General features: G+C 40.3%; 1 protein-coding gene across 2 annotated transcripts in view; it reads left to right on the top strand.

Annotated features, from left to right (window-relative positions):
- The window catches only part of TXNRD1 (thioredoxin reductase 1), a 66,689-nt gene that overhangs the window by 19,700 nt on the left and 24,128 nt on the right, over positions 1-22,861 (top strand). For both annotated transcript variants that reach the window (XM_010599843.3, XM_010599835.3), the window contains 8 exons: positions 7,069-7,191; positions 9,070-9,142; positions 10,194-10,313; positions 16,444-16,586; positions 17,203-17,318; positions 18,645-18,870; positions 21,487-21,579; positions 22,195-22,271. In XM_010599843.3, coding sequence (XP_010598145.1) covers positions 7,105-7,191; positions 9,070-9,142; positions 10,194-10,313; positions 16,444-16,586; positions 17,203-17,318; positions 18,645-18,870; positions 21,487-21,579; positions 22,195-22,271 — 935 coding nt within the window. In that variant the 5' untranslated portion in view covers positions 7,069-7,104. The remainder of the gene's footprint in view (positions 1-7,068; positions 7,192-9,069; positions 9,143-10,193; positions 10,314-16,443; positions 16,587-17,202; positions 17,319-18,644; positions 18,871-21,486; positions 21,580-22,194; positions 22,272-22,861) is intronic.

Genomic DNA, 22,861 nt, shown 5'->3' with positions numbered 1-22,861 from the left:
TCCTCCTCTTTTCAGTCTCTGGAGACTGCCTGCATTCCTTGGCTTGTGACCCATTTCTCACACCACTACCACTCTTGGTTCTGTCCATCTACTACTACTATAATGGAATCTCCCTCTGATTCCCTCTGATAAGTACACTTGTGATTACATTGGGCCTAGTAGGGTAATCCAAAATAATCATCCAATCTCAAGATCCTTAATTACACCTGCAGCGTCCCTTTTACCATGTAAAGTAACATTCGTAGGTTCTGGGGATTCTGGACTTCAACACCTTCAGGGCCATTATTCAGCCTGCCGTGGAGGGGGAGACAGCAGTATTCCTGTTGATGATGACGGTTCTGAAGAAAAACTGGATAGTGGGGAGGGGCTACCTCAGAAAGGATGGTATAAGGGGAGGCCTTCCAGGGAGGATTTTGAAATGAAATTTATCATAAGTTGTTTACCAGAATACCTGATACAAAGTAAATGTGGAAATATTACCTTGGCTCTAGATATTTTAGGCACATACTGGTTGAAGATATAAATAATTGGCCGTGGTGGTAATCACCTTCCATGATGCTTCTTGAAGAAAGAGTAGCATCTCTGTTGCCCTGAGCAGGTCAGGAAGGTGATTCTTTGATTTGCAGTAATACCAGTGTTACTGTTTGGTATTTTTCATCTAGTATCATCCATTAGCATCGATTCTGCATCTGCCTAGGCCAGGGATTGTCAATTTTTTTTCTGTGAAAAGTAAATATTTTCGGCTTTGTGGATGGGCCATATGGTCTCTGTTGCAGCTATTTAACGCTCCCACGGCATTATGGAAATGAACGAGTGTGACTGTTCCAATAAAACCATTTATGGATAGTATAATTCTCCCATGTCATGAAATAATGTTTTGATATTTCCACCCCCTCCCCCTCCCCACCTCCCAACCATGTAAAAAAGTGAGAATCATTGCTTAGCTCAGGGGCTGTAAAACAAAACAATAAAACAGGCCTGATGGATTTGCCCCGCGTGCTGTAGTTTGCTATCCCCTTCCGTAGGCTTGGGGCGTAGTCCATTCTAGAAAGCCTGGTAGCGTTTAAGCTATCACTTACTCTTGCTGTTTTCCTGGCCCATAATCCTCCAGAGCAAGACAGGCTGGAGGTACAACTACAGTGGATAAAGAAAAGATACTGCAGCATGAGTCAGCAACATAGATTTCAGAGGAAACAAGCAGTTTGATGTGGTGTAGTTTACATAATCACTGCTGGGATTTGTTGTTTTTTCCTTTTGTTTTTTAATAGCCGAGACGTGAGCTTGCATCACAATAGGTAAAAACTCAGGCTGTTCATTTGCACATAGGGTGTAAAGCATGAAATTCAAACAATTTGGTACATTTGGGATATTGGGAATATGAATTCTCCTGTAGCAGTGGCTGTAAATCTGTTACTTAGCTCCTTTTGCCATCTGAAACCTACACTGACAGCTACTCACCATAAAGGTTTATGTGCTGAGCTGCTCACCAAAACGTTCAAATCCACCATCTTGGGAGAAAGGCTTTTTGGTGATCTACTTCAGAAAAATCGGCCATTAAGAACCCTGTGGAGCGCAGTTCTACTCTGACACACATGGAGTTGCCATGAGTCAGAGTTGACTCAAAGGCAGCTGGTAACTGGTGTTCTGGGATACAATGATATTACTCTTGTCCCTACTGTAGTCATTAATGTACTGAATTCATACTGTGTGATAGGCACTGTACTATTTGCACAAATTGTCTCACTTAATTCACTGACAGACCCTAAGAAGTACATGTTTTATCACCTTTGTTTTTGTAAAGAAGGAACTCAGGGCAGGAGAGTTTAAGCACCTTGCCCCAGATCACACATAACTGGCAAAGTCAGGTTCAGATTTGCACTAAATCCAAGCTCCTAACTCACACTGTACCTCTTGGTACTTTTTCCAAGTGTTTTCATGCTTTTGTTTTTGTGAATGAGAAAACTGAAGCCCAGCATCTAGGTGTACATATCAGAATTGGAGCAAGCAACTGTGTTTTGTTCTAAAAATATTTTTGAATATCACACACATGCAAGGTTGGCACTGGAGATGCAGAGATGAAAGACAAGATCTCTGTCCATGCAGAGTTGATGGGACAGTAGGTGCTCAAAGGAGAAACATCCAACTCAGCAGTGGTGAGGAGGGGCTGTCAAGTAAGGCTTTCAGCTAAGTTTTGAAGGTCATTAAAGGGCCTAGTGTGTAAACAAGAGGGCAGACATCCCAGGTCCTGATACAGTCTGCGCTAAATGCCCTGACATCATGTGCTGTTAGAGTTGGGGTTTTAGAGTATTGGTAAGAGATCCACTCCCCAAGGGAGTGCTTTAGAAAGGATAATGTGTTTCTGTATACCGAATAGAAATGCTACAGCGTGTCCCGTTGTACCACTCTGGCTGTATACTGGGTCAGAATTTGATAGGAAGAGAGGGCATTTCAGGTGGGGGCAGGGGTGGTACAGGGAAGCAGGGGACATCTGTACTCCCAAGCTTGTTGCCTCAGCCCCCACGCAGTTTCTCTTCTTCTGGAAGAGGGAAATTAGTAACTTAAAGAGCTTCTTTATTACCAGACACCGTGCACGGGTGTATTGAGTTCATTTTATAGCATTAGAAGACTGGGCTAGGTGATGAGCCCAAGTCACCTCATCTAGAAGGTGGTGGAGCAAGTATTTTAACTCAGGCCAGTTTGACTCCAGAGCCCATGTTTAACCAAAACCAAACCTGTCGCCGTCGAGTCGGTTCCAACTCATGGCAACCCCATATGCTGCAGAGTAGAACTGCACTGTGACCTTTTGGAAGCAGATTGCCAGGCCTTTCTTCCAGGGTGCCTCTGAGTGGGTTCAAACTGCCAACCTTTCAGCTAGTAGTTGAGTACTTAACCATTTGCACCACCCAGGGACTTCCAGAGTCTCTGTATAATGGTGGGAAAAGCTAGTACAGATCTGTGGCCAAAGGCTATCAGCCTGTTTGGGGGGAAGGAGGAGGTAGGAATAGGGCTACTGATTCTAATTTTAAAGAAATTTCTCACACTTGAATTGGTTTCAGTATTGTGCCCTTTTTTGGGGAGTCTGGAGCAGTGTTTTACAGGGGTGGGGTGGGAGAAGGCATTGCTGTGAGAGACAGATGGGAGAAAGGAAGGATATCGGTATGCAAGGCTGGGAACAAAGTGGAAAGTGCCTGCAGGTGGGGTGTGTGTAGCTGCACTTGTATGCCATAGCAGTGGTTTTCAAAGTGTGGTCTGAGTTCCTTTACCTCCTCCCCCGCTTCCAGACCCTTTCGAGGGGGTCTCTGAGGTCAAATTCACTTTCATAATACTAAGATGCTCTTTTTTTTTTTCATTCACACTCTCTTGTGAGTCTACGGTGGAGTTTGCAGGCCGGGGAGAATTAGTAACTTAAAGAGCTTTCTTACCGGCCACTGTGCAGGGGTGTATTAATTTAATTTTATAAGATTAGAAAACTAAATCTCCGAAGGATTAGGTGGCAGGTGCTACATAACAGGTGATATTGAAACGGACTGGATGCAGAAACAGATATGAGCTGATTTATTAAGCCAGATATTAAAAAGAGAATTACGAAGATGTAAAATATGCCACTTGTCTCATTAATTTAAAATTATTTTATACAATTATTTATGTTAATACGTAATTGGAAACCCTGGTGGCATAGTGGGTAAGTGCTATGGCTGCTAACCAAGAGTCAGCAGTTCGAATCCGCCAGGCACTCCTTGGAAACTATCGGGCAGTTCTACTGTGTCCTGTAGGGTCGCCATGAGTCAGAATTGACTCGATGGCAGTGGGTTTAATGGGTATATTATTATTTTAAAATTTATTAACAGATATTTTAAGTTTCTCTTACATTTAATTTAAAACCCGTTGCTATCAAGTCAATTCTGACTCATAGCTACCCTATAGGACAGGGTAGAACTGCCCTGTACGGTTTCCAAGGCTGAATCTTTATGGAAGCAGACTGCCACATCTCTCTCAAGGACCGGCCGGTAGGTTTGAACTGCTGACCCTTCAGTTAGCAGCCGAACGCTTAACCACTGTGCCACCCATCAAATCAAATCAAATCAAAACGGCTGCCTTTGAGTTGATTTCTACTCACAATGACCCTATAGATCGCCCCATAGGGTTTCCAAGGCCGTAATCTTTGCAGAATCAGACTGCCACATATTTGTCACATGGAACTGCTGGTGGGTTTGAACTGCCAACCTTTGCTTTAACCACTGTGCCACCAGAGCTCCTTAATTTCTAATTTAGGAAATATTAATAGGTAAAATCCATGTTAACAAAAGCTCTTTGGGGCCCTCAATAATTTAAGAGTTGTAAAGGGGTTATGAGACCAGCAAGTTTGAGAACTCCTGCCCTGTATCATCAATGACTACAGTCAGCAGCCACTGTTTCTAGCCATTGTCATTAAGGGGAAAAACCAAAACCAGTGCCCCGCCCCCCGCCCCCCCTTCCCCCAGTTCCTGTCTAGTCAATTCTGACTCATAGCGACCCTGTAGGACCTAGTAGAACTGCCCCATAGGAGTTCCAGGGAGCACCTGGTGGATTTGAACTGCCGACCTTTTGCCCAACTCTTAACCACTATGCCACCAAGGTTGCAGCTGGAGGAGAGTGGGGCATTTTTCTCTGCCCGCTACCTCATGTTTATGCCCCTTCCTTTTACACTGTCTAGGGCAGCTGGCTTCTTTAGCATGATTTTTTTTATATTTCAGGTGAGATACCACTTATCTGGAGCTGAATGACAGTGATTTCATAGTTGCAGTAAATTGGGTTTAACTATCATAACATACATATGGTTGGTTTGGGGGTCAACTGAATGCTTCAGCTGCCTTATCTTAACTGTTTGTGCCATGTGTGGTAGTCTTAATTGACTGATGATACCTTTCGGAGTTAAAAATGTTCAGACTTAACTCAGTGCTTTCTTTGTACAATCTGTGCACTGGCTTATATAACTAGACTTCAAGCTTGAACCATAAAAACCTAGGTCTGATACAGAATTTCAATAAGAGCAGCTTATAAATATTGGCTGCGGGGAGTGAGCGGCTTTTCAGCATGATGACGCATTTGCTTTTGTTGGGGGAGGGGGTTACAAGGAGGGCAGGTTCTCATTTACAATTACACCGCCAGTGATTGTATTCTGTTACCATCTGCTAAATAGATAGAATGCCGATAAAATGAGGCTGAGATGAAAAACGGTTGTGTGTTATTTTTCCAGCAGAACCTCTAACTGCATGTATTAACTCTTTCAAACCAGCAAGTCAGTGTCTTGTTCTGTGAGACCAAGTAGGGAGTGATGATTGTTAAAACCTGACGCTTACGTTGATTCTTTGACCTACATGGTTATTACTACCAAATTGTTTTTCCCCTCACAGTGCCTTGTACTGAAGGACGAGTTTCTGTCATAATGCCAGCTGATGAATACTGGCTGTGCTTACCGGCTTTCCCTTGTAGCCCTTTTGTACAGACTGTCAGGGTGATGTGGGCATGTCCGCATTGCGGCTGGTTTCCAGGTGTCTTCCCTTCAGTCCGTGAACTACCTCGTGTACCCGCCATGCTGTCAAGGGGCAGCCACAGTGCTGTACTTCCTCCCCCACCTTCCTCCACCGCATCCCCTTCCACCTCCCAGGCACCCCGTTCTGCTGCAGACCCCCACCTCTGCCTTTTACCCTCTGCCTGTGACTGTAGGCAGCAGAGAAATATGCAGTCTGGGCTGGTAAGTTTGGAGGCTGTTTGGTTTTTTAAAGTTAAGATTTGATTTTTTTTTTTTAAGATTTTATTGTGCTTACTAGCAGCTTGATTTGTTAGCACAGATTTTTGTTTTAATAAAAGGTGATATTAAACATAGCTCCAAAACAGTGTTCCCAGCCAATATGAAATGTAACTAGTATGTATAGAAACTGGTGGGATGAAATTTTTTTTAATTAAAATCTAACATTCCTGAAACTTGTTACATGCCAAATACATGGAAATTAAATGCTAAATATAGGAGACTTCATGCATATACACATTAGAGAAATGAGCTTTACAGAGTCATGCTTATAAATGTCTTGTAAAAGCTGCAGCCTTCACATTTACCTTTTCATGCAGTTCAATGTCAATTAATGATTCTGTTCTGAAATTAGATTTTATGTCAGAGGTAAACAGTGTAGAGAAATCTTAAATATTTGGCTGATTTGTTTAAATGACTGTATTGAGTTTATTATTAGCCAGACCCGTGTGTACCAGGCCCCTATCTTAGTCTGAGATCTTTATCCACTCATTATTCTGCCTCGGGCTACAAAGTAAAGATGATTCCTAGAACGTATTGATGGTTTCATGAAAAAAGCACAATAAAATGTTCTTCAAAAGCTAATTTAAAACCTAGTTCTCAAATTCCAGGAAGAAAGGACTGATGATGAGACTTAATTTAGGCCTAACTTGATTTTGTTGGGCCGTCAGGATCTTGTGTAGAAGTACTAGGTGGACACTGCAGAGTAGTTAGCAGTGGAGTGAAAAGGCATTGGGATGTAGTGCCTAAAAGAAGGCACCACATAAAAGAGGCTTGAATATTTCCGTTTGTGTGATGTAATTTAAACCAAGCAACATTTTTCCTTTGAAAATCCCTTTTCCTTTTCTTTAGAGAAAGATTTCCTTACAGAGTTTTTTATTTATATGGTAAAACATATATAACAAAAAGTTTTGCCATTTTAACCATTTTTAAGTGTACACTGCAGTGACATTAATTACATTCACCATGTTGTGCAACCATTATCATTATCTATTTCCAAAAGTTTTTCATCACCCCAGCAGAAACTCAGTACCCTTAGATGATAACTCCCCATTCCCTTCTTTCCCTTTCCCAGCCTCTGATAACCACCTGTAAACTTTTCTGTATATACATATGCCGGTTGTAGCTATTTCATGTAAGTGGGATCATATGATATTTATCTTTTTGTGTCTTATTTCACTTAGCATAATGTTTTCAAGTTTCATCAATGTCATAGCATGTATCAGGTCATCGCTGCTTTAAGTTAAATTATTCTCCCTTCCGTTGTTTTTCTTCTTTAGGCATATCAGGAGGGCAGACTTCAAAAGCTACTAAAAATGAATGGCTCTGAGGATCTTCCTGAGTCCTACGACTATGACCTTATCATCATTGGAGGCGGCTCAGGAGGACTGGCAGCTGCTAAGGCAAGGCTACTTGTGTTGTGTTTATCTGGATTATGGTTTAAATGTTCACATTCCTGTCAGAACTAATTTCTTCAATCTCTGTGGAATTGGTTTAATCCGCTGGTGTGGCATTTTGCCCATTAACTTGGACAGGACTTGTTAAGGGACCACTTTGTAAGTCATTTTTCCAAATTGAAACGTGGCATGTTCTTTATATACAAGTACCAGGCCTAGTTTCTTAGTTTTTCCTTTTTTTTATTGTGCAGGCCTAGTATTTTGGAACACATTCCTATTCATTTTAAGTTTGGTTGATTTTTCAAAGATAATAGAGGTATTGGCTTGAAATTAAATACAATTCTAATTCTTTACCATTTTTTTCCCCACGTTGACCGTTTCCCTATTCTTAACCCAATGGAAAGATGGAGAGAAGTTGGATTTTTTAAAAAGTTATTTATAAAAAATGTCTTGCTTCCTGTATATGAGGAGTTCTAAGAAAGTAACTAGTTTAGTGGCCTGAGGGTGATGGTGAAGAGGATGCGTAAATAAGGGAGGTAGGAGTGACACTCTTGACCCTGGATCTGATGGACCCTTGGGCCTATCACCCTTACCCAATGGGTACTTCAAAAGATGAAGTGGTTCTGCTGCCCTAAGGTGTAGCTTGTGGTGAATCAGTAAGGCCCATTCAAATTAAGCTGTCTAAATTTAGGAGCAGAACCGACCAAAAGTAACTCCCAGTGAACGCCATTTGTCTAGTATCGAGCAGTGCTTTGCTGAAAGTGATTCCGGAGTAATACATGATGTATTTTACTATAGCAGTGATGTTTGTGAATGACACATAGACTCAGTCCTTTCAGTAATCTTTGGCGACCTGGCTGCCAACACGCAAAACTTATTCTCTGAGAAAGGTAAAGGATACTCTACGAAGTGAACTTCTAACATCTGAAAGTTTTCATTCCCATAAAAAAGAAGATTTGGAAATCTCTTAGATACTGTTAGACCCTTAGCGATGCAGTGGTTAACAGCTCAAGCTGGTAACCAAAAGGTTGGCAGTTCGAGTCCTCCATCTGTTCCTTGGAAACACTATTGGACAGTTCTCTATCCTATAGGGTCGCTATGAGTCGGAATTGACTCAGTGGCAACGGATGTGATATTTTGGGTTATTTTAGATAGAGCCAGTTTTTCCATGCACTTCTCACATGAAAATTTTAGGAAATCTCATAATTTCAGAAGAAAAGCTCTTTCCATATTCTGCTTATAAACTAAATTAAATCAAAATAGATAATATTTTTAAAAATATTCCGTTATAGGATATAGACTGAGTCAAGGACTATGAGCTATTGCTTGCTTTCCTGCTGCTTATCACTTGCTTGAAAAATGGCTACATTTTTTTCTGATTTTTGCTTAGTCTGTTGTTATTTGATTAGACCTGTGTCAGAGGATTCTAGGATTTCCAACAGATTCTGACAGTTCTACAACAGTAATATGCATATTTTCTAAAGCTGCCCTTGGAGCTATCTGAGTCTTTCTCTATTTTTATCCTGGAGTTGCACGAATCACCCTGGCATATGAAATTCCTAGGTGTTAATAACTGGTTGTCCTTTAGGCATTATTAAAAAAAAACCAAACCCAGTGCCGTTGAGTCGATTCCGACTCATAGCGACCCTATAGGACAGGGTAGAACTGCCCCATAGAGTTTCCAAGGAGCACCTGGCAGATTTGAACTGCTGACCCTTTGGCTAGCAGTTGTAGCACTTAACCACTACGCCACCAGGGTTTCCAGGTTTAGGCATTATAGCTTAATAAAAACAGCATGGGTTTTTAGCTGTCCATTTCTAGTCTATCATGTTAACCTTTTCCATGCATTTTAACATACTAAATTTAATAATTTTGTTTTCCCAGGAGGCAGCCAAGTATGACAAGAAGGTGATGGTCCTGGATTTTGTCACTCCAACCCCTCTTGGAACTAGATGGGGTAAGCTTTTAAAACATTTTAGAAGTGAATTTGTAAGAAAGGAGGATTTTCCATGGCACTGGTCTAAATGGATCTTGGACCCAAATTAAAAATTTCAAAATTAAATGAAAAAGTATACCTCTTTAAAGTGAGCTAAGTTAAAATGGGCTCAGGTTAAAAAATGATGAAAATTTTGGTTCTTTGGTACAGAGTTAAAATATTAAAAACCTTATCTACATGCTTTTATGATGATATGAAGGTAAAAATTTGAGTAACCTAGTATACTTTTTTTTTTTTGGTTAGTATACTTAGGGGCTTAATTATTGAAAGTTTAAACTTTTTATCTGTGGATGTATCACAGTGATAGGATTGTTAATCTGGTTTAAGAGGTGACTGGGATGATTTCTCTGATGGGTTGTGTCCTTGACAATCAGCAAAGGCAAGAAGGTTGCTCCATCCAGGCAGAGAGAAGAGAATGACCAAGGTTCACACGTAAAGAATAGCAAGTACCATCTTGCACTCTTCTCGTGTCAGTTTGTCCTCCACACCTGCTTGCATTTTATTCTAATGGAAACAGCCTATGCCCGTGTTCTTTAAGTTCAGGGATGCTGAAGTTTTTTGATCATAAATCCCTTTGAGAATCCAGTGAAAGCCATGAGCCATCTCTCTAGGACAATGCACGTATACATTAGATTTTATATGTACTTTCAGACACACTACATTCCAACCATGCCCAGTTTATCAGTTCAGGCATAGGTCCGGTGATAAGCATAGCATTGTGTACATAATGCAATTTCAATTTCTGGCATCTTTATCAGCAATCAGTTAATTTTGAATCTTTGTAATATGTGGAAATCTGCCCCTTATTTTTGTTTTGTTTTAGGATGATGTCACTATTTTGTATATAAGGCCCTTTGAACTTAAGATGTTGGGAGACATAGGAGTAGATTTACAGCAACAGTATCGGCCACATTAAGCAAATAAATTATGTTTGGGAGTTGTAATGATTTTTGACCTTTTCCTTTGAAGGATTGTAAAGTATGGCATAAGTTATTTCTCAATGTTGCTGTAGGTCTTGGAGGAACGTGTGTGAATGTGGGTTGCATACCTAAAAAACTGATGCACCAGGCAGCTTTGTTAGGACAAGCCCTGCGAGACTCTCGCAACTATGGATGGAAAGTCGAGGACACAGGTATGGAGGGGAAAGCTACTCTTTGTGCTTTTGGGGTGTGACCTGTCATCATGTAATGTGTTATCTTTTTTTCTGAGGCTAGTGAATTAACTTGGAAGTTTTTATTATTTAAATTTTTTATGGATAAAATCGTTAGTTATTGTGTGTCGGTCAACTATAGTTATTATAGTAAGAATAGACATTGTACTTGAAATATAATCTCCCTGTAATAGAAAACCAGAATTCCTTAAAATTCCCTTGATGATATGGTGTATCATAAGGAAGGATAAATTATGTTTGCATTCTTTTGAAGCTGTTACATTTTTTCTTCTCTCCAAAGAAGAAAGGCTGTTGTGTGAGCTGATTTTTTTTTGAGGGGGAGTGAGAGTGTTTGCGGGGAGATTAGTCTTTGTTGCATTAAAAATATTTAGAGTACTCATGAAATCCTAAAAAATTGAACAGGGAATTGTCGACTTTATGACGTAAATTGCATTACCTGGTAGAAGAATGAAATGAGGCCTGGCACAGCGTCGTGACTAATTAATGACAGATCTCACTGTGCCCTTGCGAGTGAAACTCCAACCCCTAACTGATTTTAGTTTTGAGATCTGTTGGGTGGGGGTGGGGTGGGGCATTTGAGGGTGCACTTGTCCAGCCAGGAAGTAAGGTAAACCATTTGTGGCTTTCTGTGAGTTTAAATGGGTAGTTTAATTCAAGATTTAAAAAAACAAGGGAAAAATACTTGCTTTCAAAAAGTTTGCTCCCACTAAAACTAGTCATACTTCCTTTGTTGATGCTTCTACTTCCCACTTAAGACTAAAAGTACTTTTTTCAAGTTTGGCATCCTAGAAGATTCAGGCACTTAACAGTTTATACCTGTGTCCCCAAACCTTTCCAAGGCTGCTTTCTGCCCATGAGCCTTGGAGAATTGAGGCTAGCCCTGAGAGCATCATTATCTGGCTCAGAGGTGCCTTGCCCACGTCCTTTTCTCTTGTCCAGAGGGAAGGGCAGTTGAGCAGACTCTTGACCTGTGGAACATGATGCATGAATTTAAAGCAAACTCTTTTTACCTGCAGAGCATGCATTTAACGTATAATCTACCTGTAGTCCATCGCTACGCCCCCACATCCCCCAGCTGTCATGCCCTTGGAGTGTCTGAATGCCTGTCAACTAAATCTTCCATTAATGCAATTTTTTACCCTCCTGGAAGACTACTGTTAATGCACCCAGTTAGCAACAGGGTCTCCCTTCAATTAATTTATTAGACTCCTTAGTAGGCATTTTGGAAATCCTACTGATGAAGTTATATCTCGAGTGTCTACTGTTGGCACTTGATTCGGTGCTAGGAAAATATAGAGGTAAATAATCCAAATCTTGTAGGTGCACAGATTCCACTGTTACCAATGATGCATCGTTGATGTGCGCACCACAGTACCCGGGGAGCACAGTGGTGGGACTGGTAAATCTAAGAGTCTTCTCAGATGGATTATGTCCTTGACAGTCAGCATGGGGGAGGAGGTCACTCCATTCAGGCAGAGAGAAGAGGATGACCAAGGTTTATATTTGAAGATAGCAAGTACCCTGGTGTGTCTGGAGCCTGGGGCATGTGGGAAACACGTATGAGGAATGGGTGGGAGGACTGTGCTGTGGGCAGAAACACGCTGGGTGGTTTGGGTGGAATGTAGATGAACTTAGCGAGCTGTACAATTTTTCTAAGGGCTTGTGGGTACCTCCTTTAGTGGGTTCTAGGGATTGGGGCAGAAGAAAATGGGGAGAGAAATTTGAAGCCCATACCTATAGAGGAGAAGACGCTATCCCAGGACTTGCTGCTTTTAATTCTTTAATCAGAGTTTCATAAACTGGAGTGGATTCTGCCAAGCATTTTGTTGGTTATTTGTTTAATGTATAAAAACATTTACTGATACCATAGGAAGTTGTATATTTGAACCAAGTTAGCTCTCTGTTAAAGAGAATGCCACATACCATATTTTTACACACATAGCACATACATTGTAAGTTTTTTGCCAGCCACCCAACCCCCCCCCTTGCTATTTTTATAAGCGAGTTATACCATGTGTTACTGTGTGGGTGCATTATTTGCAAAAAATATGATAATAAGAGCATTAATCTGAGAAAGTTTAGAATTTAACTTTGGAAAAAGCAAGGTTGTTCCAAGCAGATTTTGATTTATGCCGTTTTCTAACTTCCATATACTGTCTTCTTGCCAATGAGTGTCACTGGTTCTTAAATTTAGGTAATTAACAGTGCTAGAGAGATGTAACTCAGACCCATAAAGTTTTTATTTATCTGGATAGGATCTAGTACTCAAAATTTGTGTGCAGTGCTCATTGATGTTAGCCCTAAACTACCAACTTTTATAAAAAATACGGAACCAGGGTTACTAGTTCAGTTAGAAAATGTATAGTGGGTTTTTAGGCTATTAAACTGCTGGTGGTTTAATTACTGCATCAGGTTAGTAAGTTGAAGGTGAAAAATACAGGCCTTTGCTGAATATGCATTTTATTAACAGGGCCAAGTAAGTATAATTCTAATGACTTCAACAGTCAGGTGGGTGGTGAAATATAACTTGGTGAATTGACAGATCTATGCAGAAAAAGAAGATCTCTGAAGCTGTCATTTGGTAATAAACATCAGCTATGCTAGTGTTTGTGCTCGACTTCTAACCGAAAGGTTGGCAGTTTGAACCTACCCAGCAGTGCCATGGAAGAAAGGCCTGACAATCTGCTTCCATGAAGAGTAAAGCCAAGAAAACCCTATGGAGTGGTTCTGCTCTAACACATGGGGTCACCATGAGTCAGAATTGACTTTATGGCAACTTTTTTTTAATGCTTATTTTTAAGTTGAATTTATTTCTAAATTATATAGTCAAGAATTAGTAAGTTTACCAGTGAAGTAATAAAAAGCCAATACTAGCATAATCCAGACCTGGGCCTTTTTTAAATTTCATGGGACTTTAAAACTTGAACCAAGTCAAAATTATCATATTTCTCTATCCTTAGATAAATGATTTATCCAACTATTTTAACGGTTCTGCCTCCTTTGTGTTTCTTCCCTTTCTCCAGATTTGAAGGTGGAAATACAGTTTTCTATTTCTGTACCTTCCACTTCTTGTATTTGTCGGCATCAGCAGCAACCCCGTAGTCTTTGAGAGCTATTTAAATACTTTTACTCTTCATAAATGGAAGCCTGTTGGCTTGGTTCTTGTTATATCTTCAGCTGTTCTCAGTAATTAAGCCTTTGGCCCTCTGAAATAAGCTGTGGCCTAGCTGAGAGAACCAGAGCTGGGCTTTGGGAGGGGGCTGCCGTGCCTGCCAGGAGCCACCACTGAGGGAGCCAAAGTTATTGCCCTCCTTTTTGTGGTAAAATAATTGTGGTGAAGCATACAGTGGATTTAGGCAAGCGTTATTTTGTGTCCTTAGGTCTTAGAGCTAGAAAGAAATTTGAAGGTGTATTTTTCTGATAAGAAAATCGAAGCCCGTAAAGGCTGCTGATCCATGTCTTTCAACTGATGAAGCTTGAGGGCTTGTTTGCATTTTCAGACTAGAAACACACCTAATTTCATGTCCTTGACCAAAGAACAGCCCTCCTCTTTTATAGGAAAACAGTCTCTGACACTGGGGATAGCTTCCAGGGTGGTGAGGGAAGAAAGGGACCCAGGCAGGACAGCTGACTCTGCCTAGTGATGTCACCCTCACAGCTGGCGGGTCCAGCACTCAGTCTGTGATAGGCCTTTTTCCCCAAGCGCCAAACTGAGAATGTACAGAGAAAGCCTCAGGCCTTAAGAAAAATCACTTGAGCTCAGCCATTTGAAGTGGATGATTTAGCCCTTTTTAGAAGATTTACTGGCTCTATATTCTTCAGATTTATCTATTGAATTCTTATGCTCAAGAATTAAATGTGCATTTGAAAAACTAAGTATTTGAGAAGCTTTAGGATCTTATGGCCATTATACAAGCAAAGCAAAGTCATTGGTTTGCAGTTGGGGGCTTGTGGTTTTGGACATAAATCTCCTACCACACACTTGATATTTTACATACAACACTGAACTGGTCCATGAGCTCAGGCAGGTCATTTTTCTTTATTTCCTTGTGCATGTAAGGGGTGTAATTCCTGCCCCTTCAGATGCTTTGAGATTCAAATAAGAAGATGTATTGAGCATGTTAGAAGCTGATAGGTGGTTCTGTTAGTTTCATTACTGTTGTCAAATCTAAGGGTGTGGCCTGGTTCTCTATAGTAGGATGGGACAGATCAGGGGCAGCATTGGTGGCCACTGGATCCTGTCTTAGTTATCTAGTGCTGCTGTAACAGAAATACTACAAGGGGATGGCTTTACCACACAGAAGTTTATTCCACAGCTAGGAGGCTAGAGGTCCAAGTTTAAAGAGCCAGCTCTAGGGGAAGGCTTTCTCTCAGTCAGCTCTAGGGGAAGGTCTTTGTCCCCTTTCAGCATTTGTGGGCCCAGCATTCCTTGGAGATCTACATGTGTCTTGGTATCAGGCTTCCCCTAGGTCTAGGAGGTTCTTGGTACCGTGATCCTAGGTCCAGAGGACGAGCTCCACTTCTGGCTCTTCTCTTGGTGGTAGTCTGGTCCCTCTCTCTGCTCAGTTCTCTCTCCTTTTATCTCCTGTAAGATAAAAGGTGATGTAGGCTACACTCCAGGGAAGTTCCCCTTATATCGCATCAGGGCTGTGACCTGATTAAGGGTGTTGCATCCCGCCCTAATTCTCTGTAATATAATCTAATCTTGCCTTATCAACCACTGGCAGAGATGAGGATTTACAACACATAGGGCAATTACATCAGATCACAAAATGGAGGACAACCACACAAGACTGGGAATCATGGCCTAGCCAAGTTGACACATATTTTGGGGGACACAGTTCAATTCATGACAGATTCTATAGACCTTGTTTCCCCCACTTCCTGTGTGGCCGCATTAATCATTTTAAACTTAGGTTCTTCCTTCCAATATATGCTAATTTTCTTCTCCTTCCTAACAAACCACAATTTCTTCAGAAACTGTCTTCTTCCCGTCACCAATCAATGTATTTTACCTGTAGCCTGTTTATTTCTTAGTCATTGATAGGACATTAATTTATGATAAGGTATTAATTAATGATGGCAGAAGACTGATTTTTTTTATCTCTTTTGTAAGGTTTTTGAAATTTGATATTGATCATATTGTCTTAACTCTCAAGGATTAAGTTACAGAATCACCAACTCTCACGCTGTTTGGTGAGGTGCAGAGTTGGAGCGTAGGCAGTTGAGATTGACTCTGAAAATGCTCTGTCTAGACCAAGGGTTGGCACTTCTTCTGTAAAGGCCAGATAGTAAATATTTTAGGCTTTGTGGATCATATGGCCTCACTTGTAACTACTCCACTCTGCCATTATAGCGCAAAAGCAGACATAGACCATGTGTAAATGAATGAATGCGACTGTTCCAATAAAAGTTTATTTACAGAAAAGGTGACTGGCGAGATTTGGCTTGTGGGCCATAGTTTGCCAGCCCCTGGTCTAAAGAGTGTTACCAATTCAGTAACCCCAAACCAGGCTACATCGGAATCCCATAGAGTTTGTTACAAATACAGAATCCTAGGACTGAAACTATACCCCATATCCCAGCAGTTAGTATTTACAATCCAAAGTAAAATTCCAGTTCATTTCTAGATAAAGAAGAAAAAAGTTAGTGTATTATTTTAAGTCTTAGAATTGCTAGGAAGCCTCACGTTAGTTAATTGTTACAGTAGTTTTCTAAAAAGGTAAAAATATTTGAAGATAAAAAGTGTTTTATGTGCTCAAAATGAAGGCCTTATTGTTTTAGACCGATGTAGGCAGTCCCTGGGTTATGAACAAGATCAGTTCCTAACTGTGCCTTTAAGTCGAATTTGTAGGTAAGTTGAAATAGGTGTATATGATTCTTAAATTATTTTGCTTTACTTTAGTGCCAGTAGGAGTTGGTTCGGTCATTACAGTTTAGGTCAAATTTATATAACGTTAAAGGGCAAGTACGAGTTTGGACATTGGTAACCTGGGGACTTATTACTCTTTCTAGTCCATGGGAAAAGTTATTGAGAAATGATCTCTGCCAGGTAGGTGAAAATCTAAACGTTCCCTGTTTTCTTACACAGTTCAACACGACTGGGAAAAAATGACAGAAGCTGTACAGAATTACATCGGCTCACTGAACTGGGGCTACCGGGTCGCTCTGCGGGAGAAAAAAGTCACCTATGAGAATGCTTATGGGCAGTTTGTTGGTCCTCATAGGGTTAAGGTAAAATAACCTGGACTAGCTTTTATTTTGTTAGGCGTGGGGTATGGGAGAAAAGGAGATGATTATAATAAAAATAATGGCCCGCATAGACCCTTGACTGTGCAACGGTTAAGCGCTTGGCTGCTAACTAGACGATTGGTGGTTTGAACCCACCCAGCTGCTCTGTGGGAGAAAGACCTGGCAATTTCCTCCTGTAAAGATTACAGCCTAGAAGACTCTATGGGGCAATTTTGTTCCATCACATGAGGCTGCTATGAGTTGACATAGACTGCACATAACAGTAACAATGGCCACCATGACCCAGAAGGTGCAGTTTGGTGCCTTTGCAGCCATGCCTACTCACAGGGCCTTCCGTTGTGGTGGGGTAAAGTGGTAAGAGTGCTGGATATGGAGCCAGGCTACCTGAATTTGAGTCTTGGCTCTACCAACATTCTGACATTGTGATGTTAAGCAAGTCCATTAACAACTCAGAGCCTTAATATCTCTTTCTTTAAGAGATATTACCAACTTTTTATGGGGATCAAATTAGATAATATGGTGAACAGCCTTTATTGACTGTAAAGTTAGCAATTCTGTGGAATAATAACTAAAAGTTGACATATTGGCTCTTTTGTAGGCAACCAATAATAAAGGCAAAGAAAAAATTTTTTCAGCGGAGAGATTTCTCATTGCCACTGGTGAAAGGCCACGTTACTTGGGCATCCCTGGCGACAGAGAGTACTGCATCAGCAGGTAAGGAAAAAGCAAAGCAGGAAAGAAAAGAAAAAACCCATTGTGGATTTTTGCTTTTGTTCCCCCTCTCCCCGAATCCATTTAGTCTGTGTCCTGGAACGCCAAGTTCTTTGCCATATTTTGTTTTTACAAGAGAACATTTTGAAAATTCAGTACTGCAAAGGAGAGACTAACATTGGTTATCTTACCACCCTGAGTTAATATTATTATCACTACTCTCATGTTTGTATATAGAAATATGTGTATATTATTTATATTTGTACTTGAAACTTATTTACACGTGTGTGAGTATATATTATAAATGTATAATACGTAAATTAGATTGGTAGTCAACAGTATTTTATAAATGATTTGTGTGTATATACATTGTTTTTGACAAACAGTAAGTATATTACCCATTGAGACTTGCGAAGTAGGTGTTAAAAGAATTAGAGGCTGGCAGGCCATTTAGATCCATCAGGTCCTAGCCTCTGCTCACTGCTGTTGAAATGGTCAGTGTCAGTACAGAGAGACCTTTCTGAAATTTGTGAGTTAGACAAGAAGGTTTTGCAGGGTGATTTATTTTTGCCTATCAAGTGATAACATTGCTGACCTTTTTTGTTTGTGTATGTGCTATAATTTTATCCATTGTGGCCTCATCCAGGGGCAAGCAGCTCAGATGGCAACTGCTGTCATTGCTGCTGTGGGTAAGCTCCCTTTTCGTGTTTTTAAAAACTCATTCCCAACAGTGCTTTTGTGGTCTCTATGTCTTGTATATTCCTCACTAGACTAGAAGCTTTTGTAAGGTTTTACTTGTTATAGTTGGTTTTCATATTAGAAAAGCAAGATACTGAAAATTCTTTCAACCTTTCTCCCCATTCTTAATAACTGATGTGCCAAGTGAAAAGTAGTAGGTTTTTCCACCAGGAGAGACCTGAGTGGTGGGAGAGTGTGGGTTTGGTTTTGCAACTGTATACACATGTGTGGTTTTAAACACATTACCCACTGCCGTCGGGTTAGTATAGAATTATTTCAAACAGTTCAAAATAATTTTGTTTGACTTTGGCACATCTGATAAATAGCTTGAGTTATTCAATAACAAAATACTCTAAAATTGTCTTAGTTGGACTCACGTCAGAAGTACCTGAAGCTACACCCAAAGCACCCGAGTGGCAAGAAAGTGGGCACGTCCAAGAGTTTATAAAAGTTTCTCATATTACATTGTGTTAACAGAATGTTTTTAATCTTTAATCTTAGGAAAATAAAAATACCTGCTTTGAGTTGCTCGTTATTCACATATGAACGTTTTTTGTTTTCTTTCTTTTTTTCTCCTAAATATCTTTTCAGTGATGATCTTTTCTCCTTACCTTACTCCCCGGGTAAGACCCTGGTGGTTGGAGCATCCTATGTCGCGTTGGAATGTGCTGGGTTTCTCGCTGGTACTGGTTTAGATGTCACTGTTATGGTACGGTCCATTCTCCTTAGAGGATTTGACCAGGACATGGCCAACAAAATTGGTGAACACATGGAAGAACATGGCATCAAGTTTATAAGACAGTTTGTACCAATAAAAGTAAGTGGGGATTGCCTATAGGCTTGTCGATTCTGTACCCATGTTAAAAGGCAAGAGAGAGAGTTGGAGTGGGTGGTGGGAAGCATCCTTTCGGCAACATAAGTAATCAGGAATGCTGTAACTTGGGATTCTTGTGAGGATTGCGTTAGCTAGCACTTACAAAGTCATTAGATGTTGTGAGGATTAAGTAATGCATTTCCTGGAAGTTATCAGTGCTTGATCACTAGCTGTGTTTTGGGAATAGGGCTATGTATGTTTCCATCAGGACTATGATTAGGAAACAGCAGCTGTACTTGGAGTATGTGCTATGCTGGTAAAAAGTAACATCATCTTATAGAGCATCTTAACATTTGGGAGGTTGTGAACCTTTGAGAGGATGTGTCTGTGTACATAACATTTTGCTTGGTTTACCAGGGTATCCCCAATTCCTCATAGCCAGATTAAGAAAGCCTGTTGCACTATAGTGACTGGGTGGAAGGAGCTTTCTGCAGGCAAGGAGTCTAGGCAACACTGCTGCCGATTTTGTGACCTTGTCCACTTTACTTAGCCTCTCTCATGCTCCTTTAGTTGATGAGTCTGTTGAAGGATTAGGTACATGACCTCTTTTGTACCTGAAAACTAGAATCCATAACCCATTGCTGTCAAGTCAATTCTGACTCATAGCGACCCTATAGGACAGAGTAGAACTGCCTCATAGGGTTTCCAAGGAGTGGCTGGTAGATTTGAACTGCCGACCTTTTGGTTAGCAGCCAAGCTATTAACCACTGCGCCACATCCTGTAATATGATTAAGTTGATTCTTATTCCACAAACGTGGCGATAACCCTTGACATCGTTGGAATATGAAATATGTATATGTGTGGCACTTGTGAGGAGTACTTTGGTTCACACCACTGCAGTGACATCTTTGCATATGAAGGCTATTTTTCAAATCCTGTCAAACTAAATATAAATCATAAAGACTTGGTAGAACACTACTTTAGTGGTGTGGTTACTTTATTAGAAAGTATATCCAGGAGATTGGATGCTGTATGCCTCCGCGGTGCACGGGGAAATGTAGTCACTCCACAGATGGTTGTTGAATCCCAACTTTGTGCCAAGCACTGGCAGTATAGCTGAGAACAAGAGACACTGGCCTTTTTCTTTCTTATGAAACTTACAGTCTGGAGAAATTAAACAGTAAGCAAGTAATAAATAACTATTTTCTTTGCTATGAAGGAAGAATAGAGGGGACTAGAGAGTGCATAGCAGGTAGACTTTCTCTAATCTGAGCTTCAGGGAGGGCTTCTTGGAGGAGGTGACATTTGAGCTGAAATGCAAATAAAGGCATTAAGAGACTGGAGACGACAGAGTGCATTTTGGATAGAGAAGATTAAGCCAAAAAAAAAAAAAAAGAACCAAACCCATTGCCATCGAGTTGATTCCAACTCGTAGTTACCCCATATGAGAGAACATTAACATGTACAAAATGACACTGTGTGTGTAGGAGTGGAGGGGGGATTGTTCTAGATACCAATAAGGTCAGAGTAGAGCACAAAACTGAGCAAGGCAGGAAGGAATAGAGGTAGGATGAGGCCCTTAACTCACCATTTTGAAATAAATCTAAGTCGTGGACGAATTTACATCTTTAAAGATTACCAAACCCATTGCTGTCGAGTTGATTCCAACTCAAAGGGACCCTGTAAGTACCAAGTAGGACTGCCCCACAGTGTTTCCAAGGGGCAGCTAGTGGATTTGAAGTGCTGACATTTTGGTTAGCAGCCAAGCTCTTAACCACCGCACCACCAGGGCTCCTCTTAAAATATTAGAATGTTTAAATTTAAGTTAAACAGGAAAGACGTTTTTAGCATGTTCAAAGGGGGTTTGACTATATCAGAAAGAAAGAGAATTCTAAAAGGAAATTTTTACTATCTATTGATGTTGAAAATAATGTGAGACCTGACAGTTTGCCTATACAGAGAGGTTGTATTTTAAAGGTAGAGTAAAAATTGCAGGTGATTTTATGGGTTTCTCCCAGTAGATGTTTTATAGAAATGTGTGATTTGTCTGCCCTTTAAACATCCAAGGTAACTCAGCATATATAGAGACGCCTCCAAGTGACAGGATTTCTAAGCCATTGTTACCCAGGCTGTAGATTATTGTTGATATCTCTGTGCAGTAGGTTAGCGTGTTCAGTCTCCTTTGCTTAGCACAGGTACCAGGGCTGGCTCCTTCCTCCCTGCATCCTTAACAATCCCTGGTTGTGGTAAACAAGTATCTTCTTGCCCACTATGATTTTTAGACCTGCCAGCTGTTACCTGTATTACCTACTCCAGCACGAACATTTGTAGTGTGTTTCTCTGCCCTTCTTCTTTCCTACTTCTCTCTCTCAATTTTAATTGTTTGACAACTATTTGAAACAACATTTAAGCAGTGAGAAAGAAGGGAATAAAAAAAAAGAATCACTTATCATCTTAAAGATGTTGATGGGCCATCCTAAAGGGAGATAGGCCATAAAAGACCTTTCAGAGCCATATTTTATGTTTTCACTTTGAGTTAACTAGATAAAAGGTGAGGACATAGTTGTCTCCCTTGATATATGCCTTTATTTCAGAGCAAAACTTTGTCACTTTTGTAGGTTGAACAAATTGAAGCAGGGACACCAGGCCGACTGCGGGTGGTAGCGCAGTCCACCAATAGTGAGGAAACCATTGAAGGAGAGTATAATACGGTAAGGAATGGACCCAAGTCAGTACTTCATTAGAAAGTAAATACGTGCTTATTGGATATCTTCTGGTCACTTACTGTGGCTACTGGCTATCTGTTGTTTCCAAAATGCACTGCTTCTATTCCCATCTTTGTTACTTGTAATGTTATAGTTTGTTTTGATAGAGAGGTAGCTTCAGATTTTTCCACTGTCATTTAAATATTGTTTGTCAGATGGCTATAAAAAGGTACTGGAATTTTTCAGTGAGCTAGAATTCCTTTGTCGCATGTTCTCCCCGCCCTTGCATCTCCCCAGCCCACCATTTTAAAAAGTCACTTCATTCGGTCATACTGTGTGCTATATTTGCCCCTAAACTTGGCAAGGTTTATTAAGGAATAAAGTCCCCTTTCCTTATGAAGAAATAGGAAAGGATTTCTGCTGCATCGTGGTCAAAGGTTTTTCTTTTTTAAAAAGACCTTCATTTGTTTATTAAACTCTTACATTATTTTCTTAATGAAATAATTCTTAACCCGGTCTAGAGAATGAAATTGGATTGTCTTTAACAAGCAGAGGAAAATATTAAAGAACTCATGCAAAGCCTTTTTGTTAATAGTCACCACTGTATTAACAACTTTTCAGGTATTGCTGGCAATAGGAAGAGATGCTTGCACAAGAAAAATTGGTTTAGAAACCGTGGGAGTAAAGATAAATGAAAAGTAAGTAAAAATATTATGTTGCATTGAATATTATTATTTCAGTTATTTACAAAATTGATCAATACTAGAGCTTTAGATTGTTAAAGTTAATTTTACCACAGTTAGAAAGCTCCCTTTTTAAACTTTGAAAACTTTTGTTTCAATGCCACTCAAATTAGGATTTCCTCTTTGTTTTTTTTTTTTCCTTTTCAAAATCTAAATAAGAAATACAGTGGCTTGCATTTTATTTCTTCTTTGTATGTACAGCCCCACAGTAATTGCAGGTATGTGCTTTGAGCTTCTTTATGTGAACTTGAACCAAGTTTTAGAATCATGAGGGTGATGACTACATTTCCAGCGACAGTTACAAGTATCAAATTTTTAAATTTTTCGGGGGGTTGTTAAAGTTAAAATCCCTTGGCGCATACCGCTACACCGGATAACTGAGAATCTATGGTGTCTGCTTTTGGGGACAGCATGAGTTATTTCCCAGTATCATCATTTTTACATCCAGTGGGAACAAGTGTTGTGAATGGCAAGCTGCTTTGGAAAGTACAATATTTTTTTTTCTTCCAGGAACAACATTTATTCAGGAGGACAGATCTCCTAAG

The sequence above is a fragment of the Loxodonta africana genome, chromosome 4, assembly GCF_030014295.1.
Source record: "Loxodonta africana isolate mLoxAfr1 chromosome 4, mLoxAfr1.hap2, whole genome shotgun sequence".
Lineage (NCBI taxonomy): Eukaryota > Metazoa > Chordata > Mammalia > Proboscidea > Elephantidae > Loxodonta > Loxodonta africana.
This window is presented reverse-complemented; position numbering and strand designations above follow the sequence as displayed.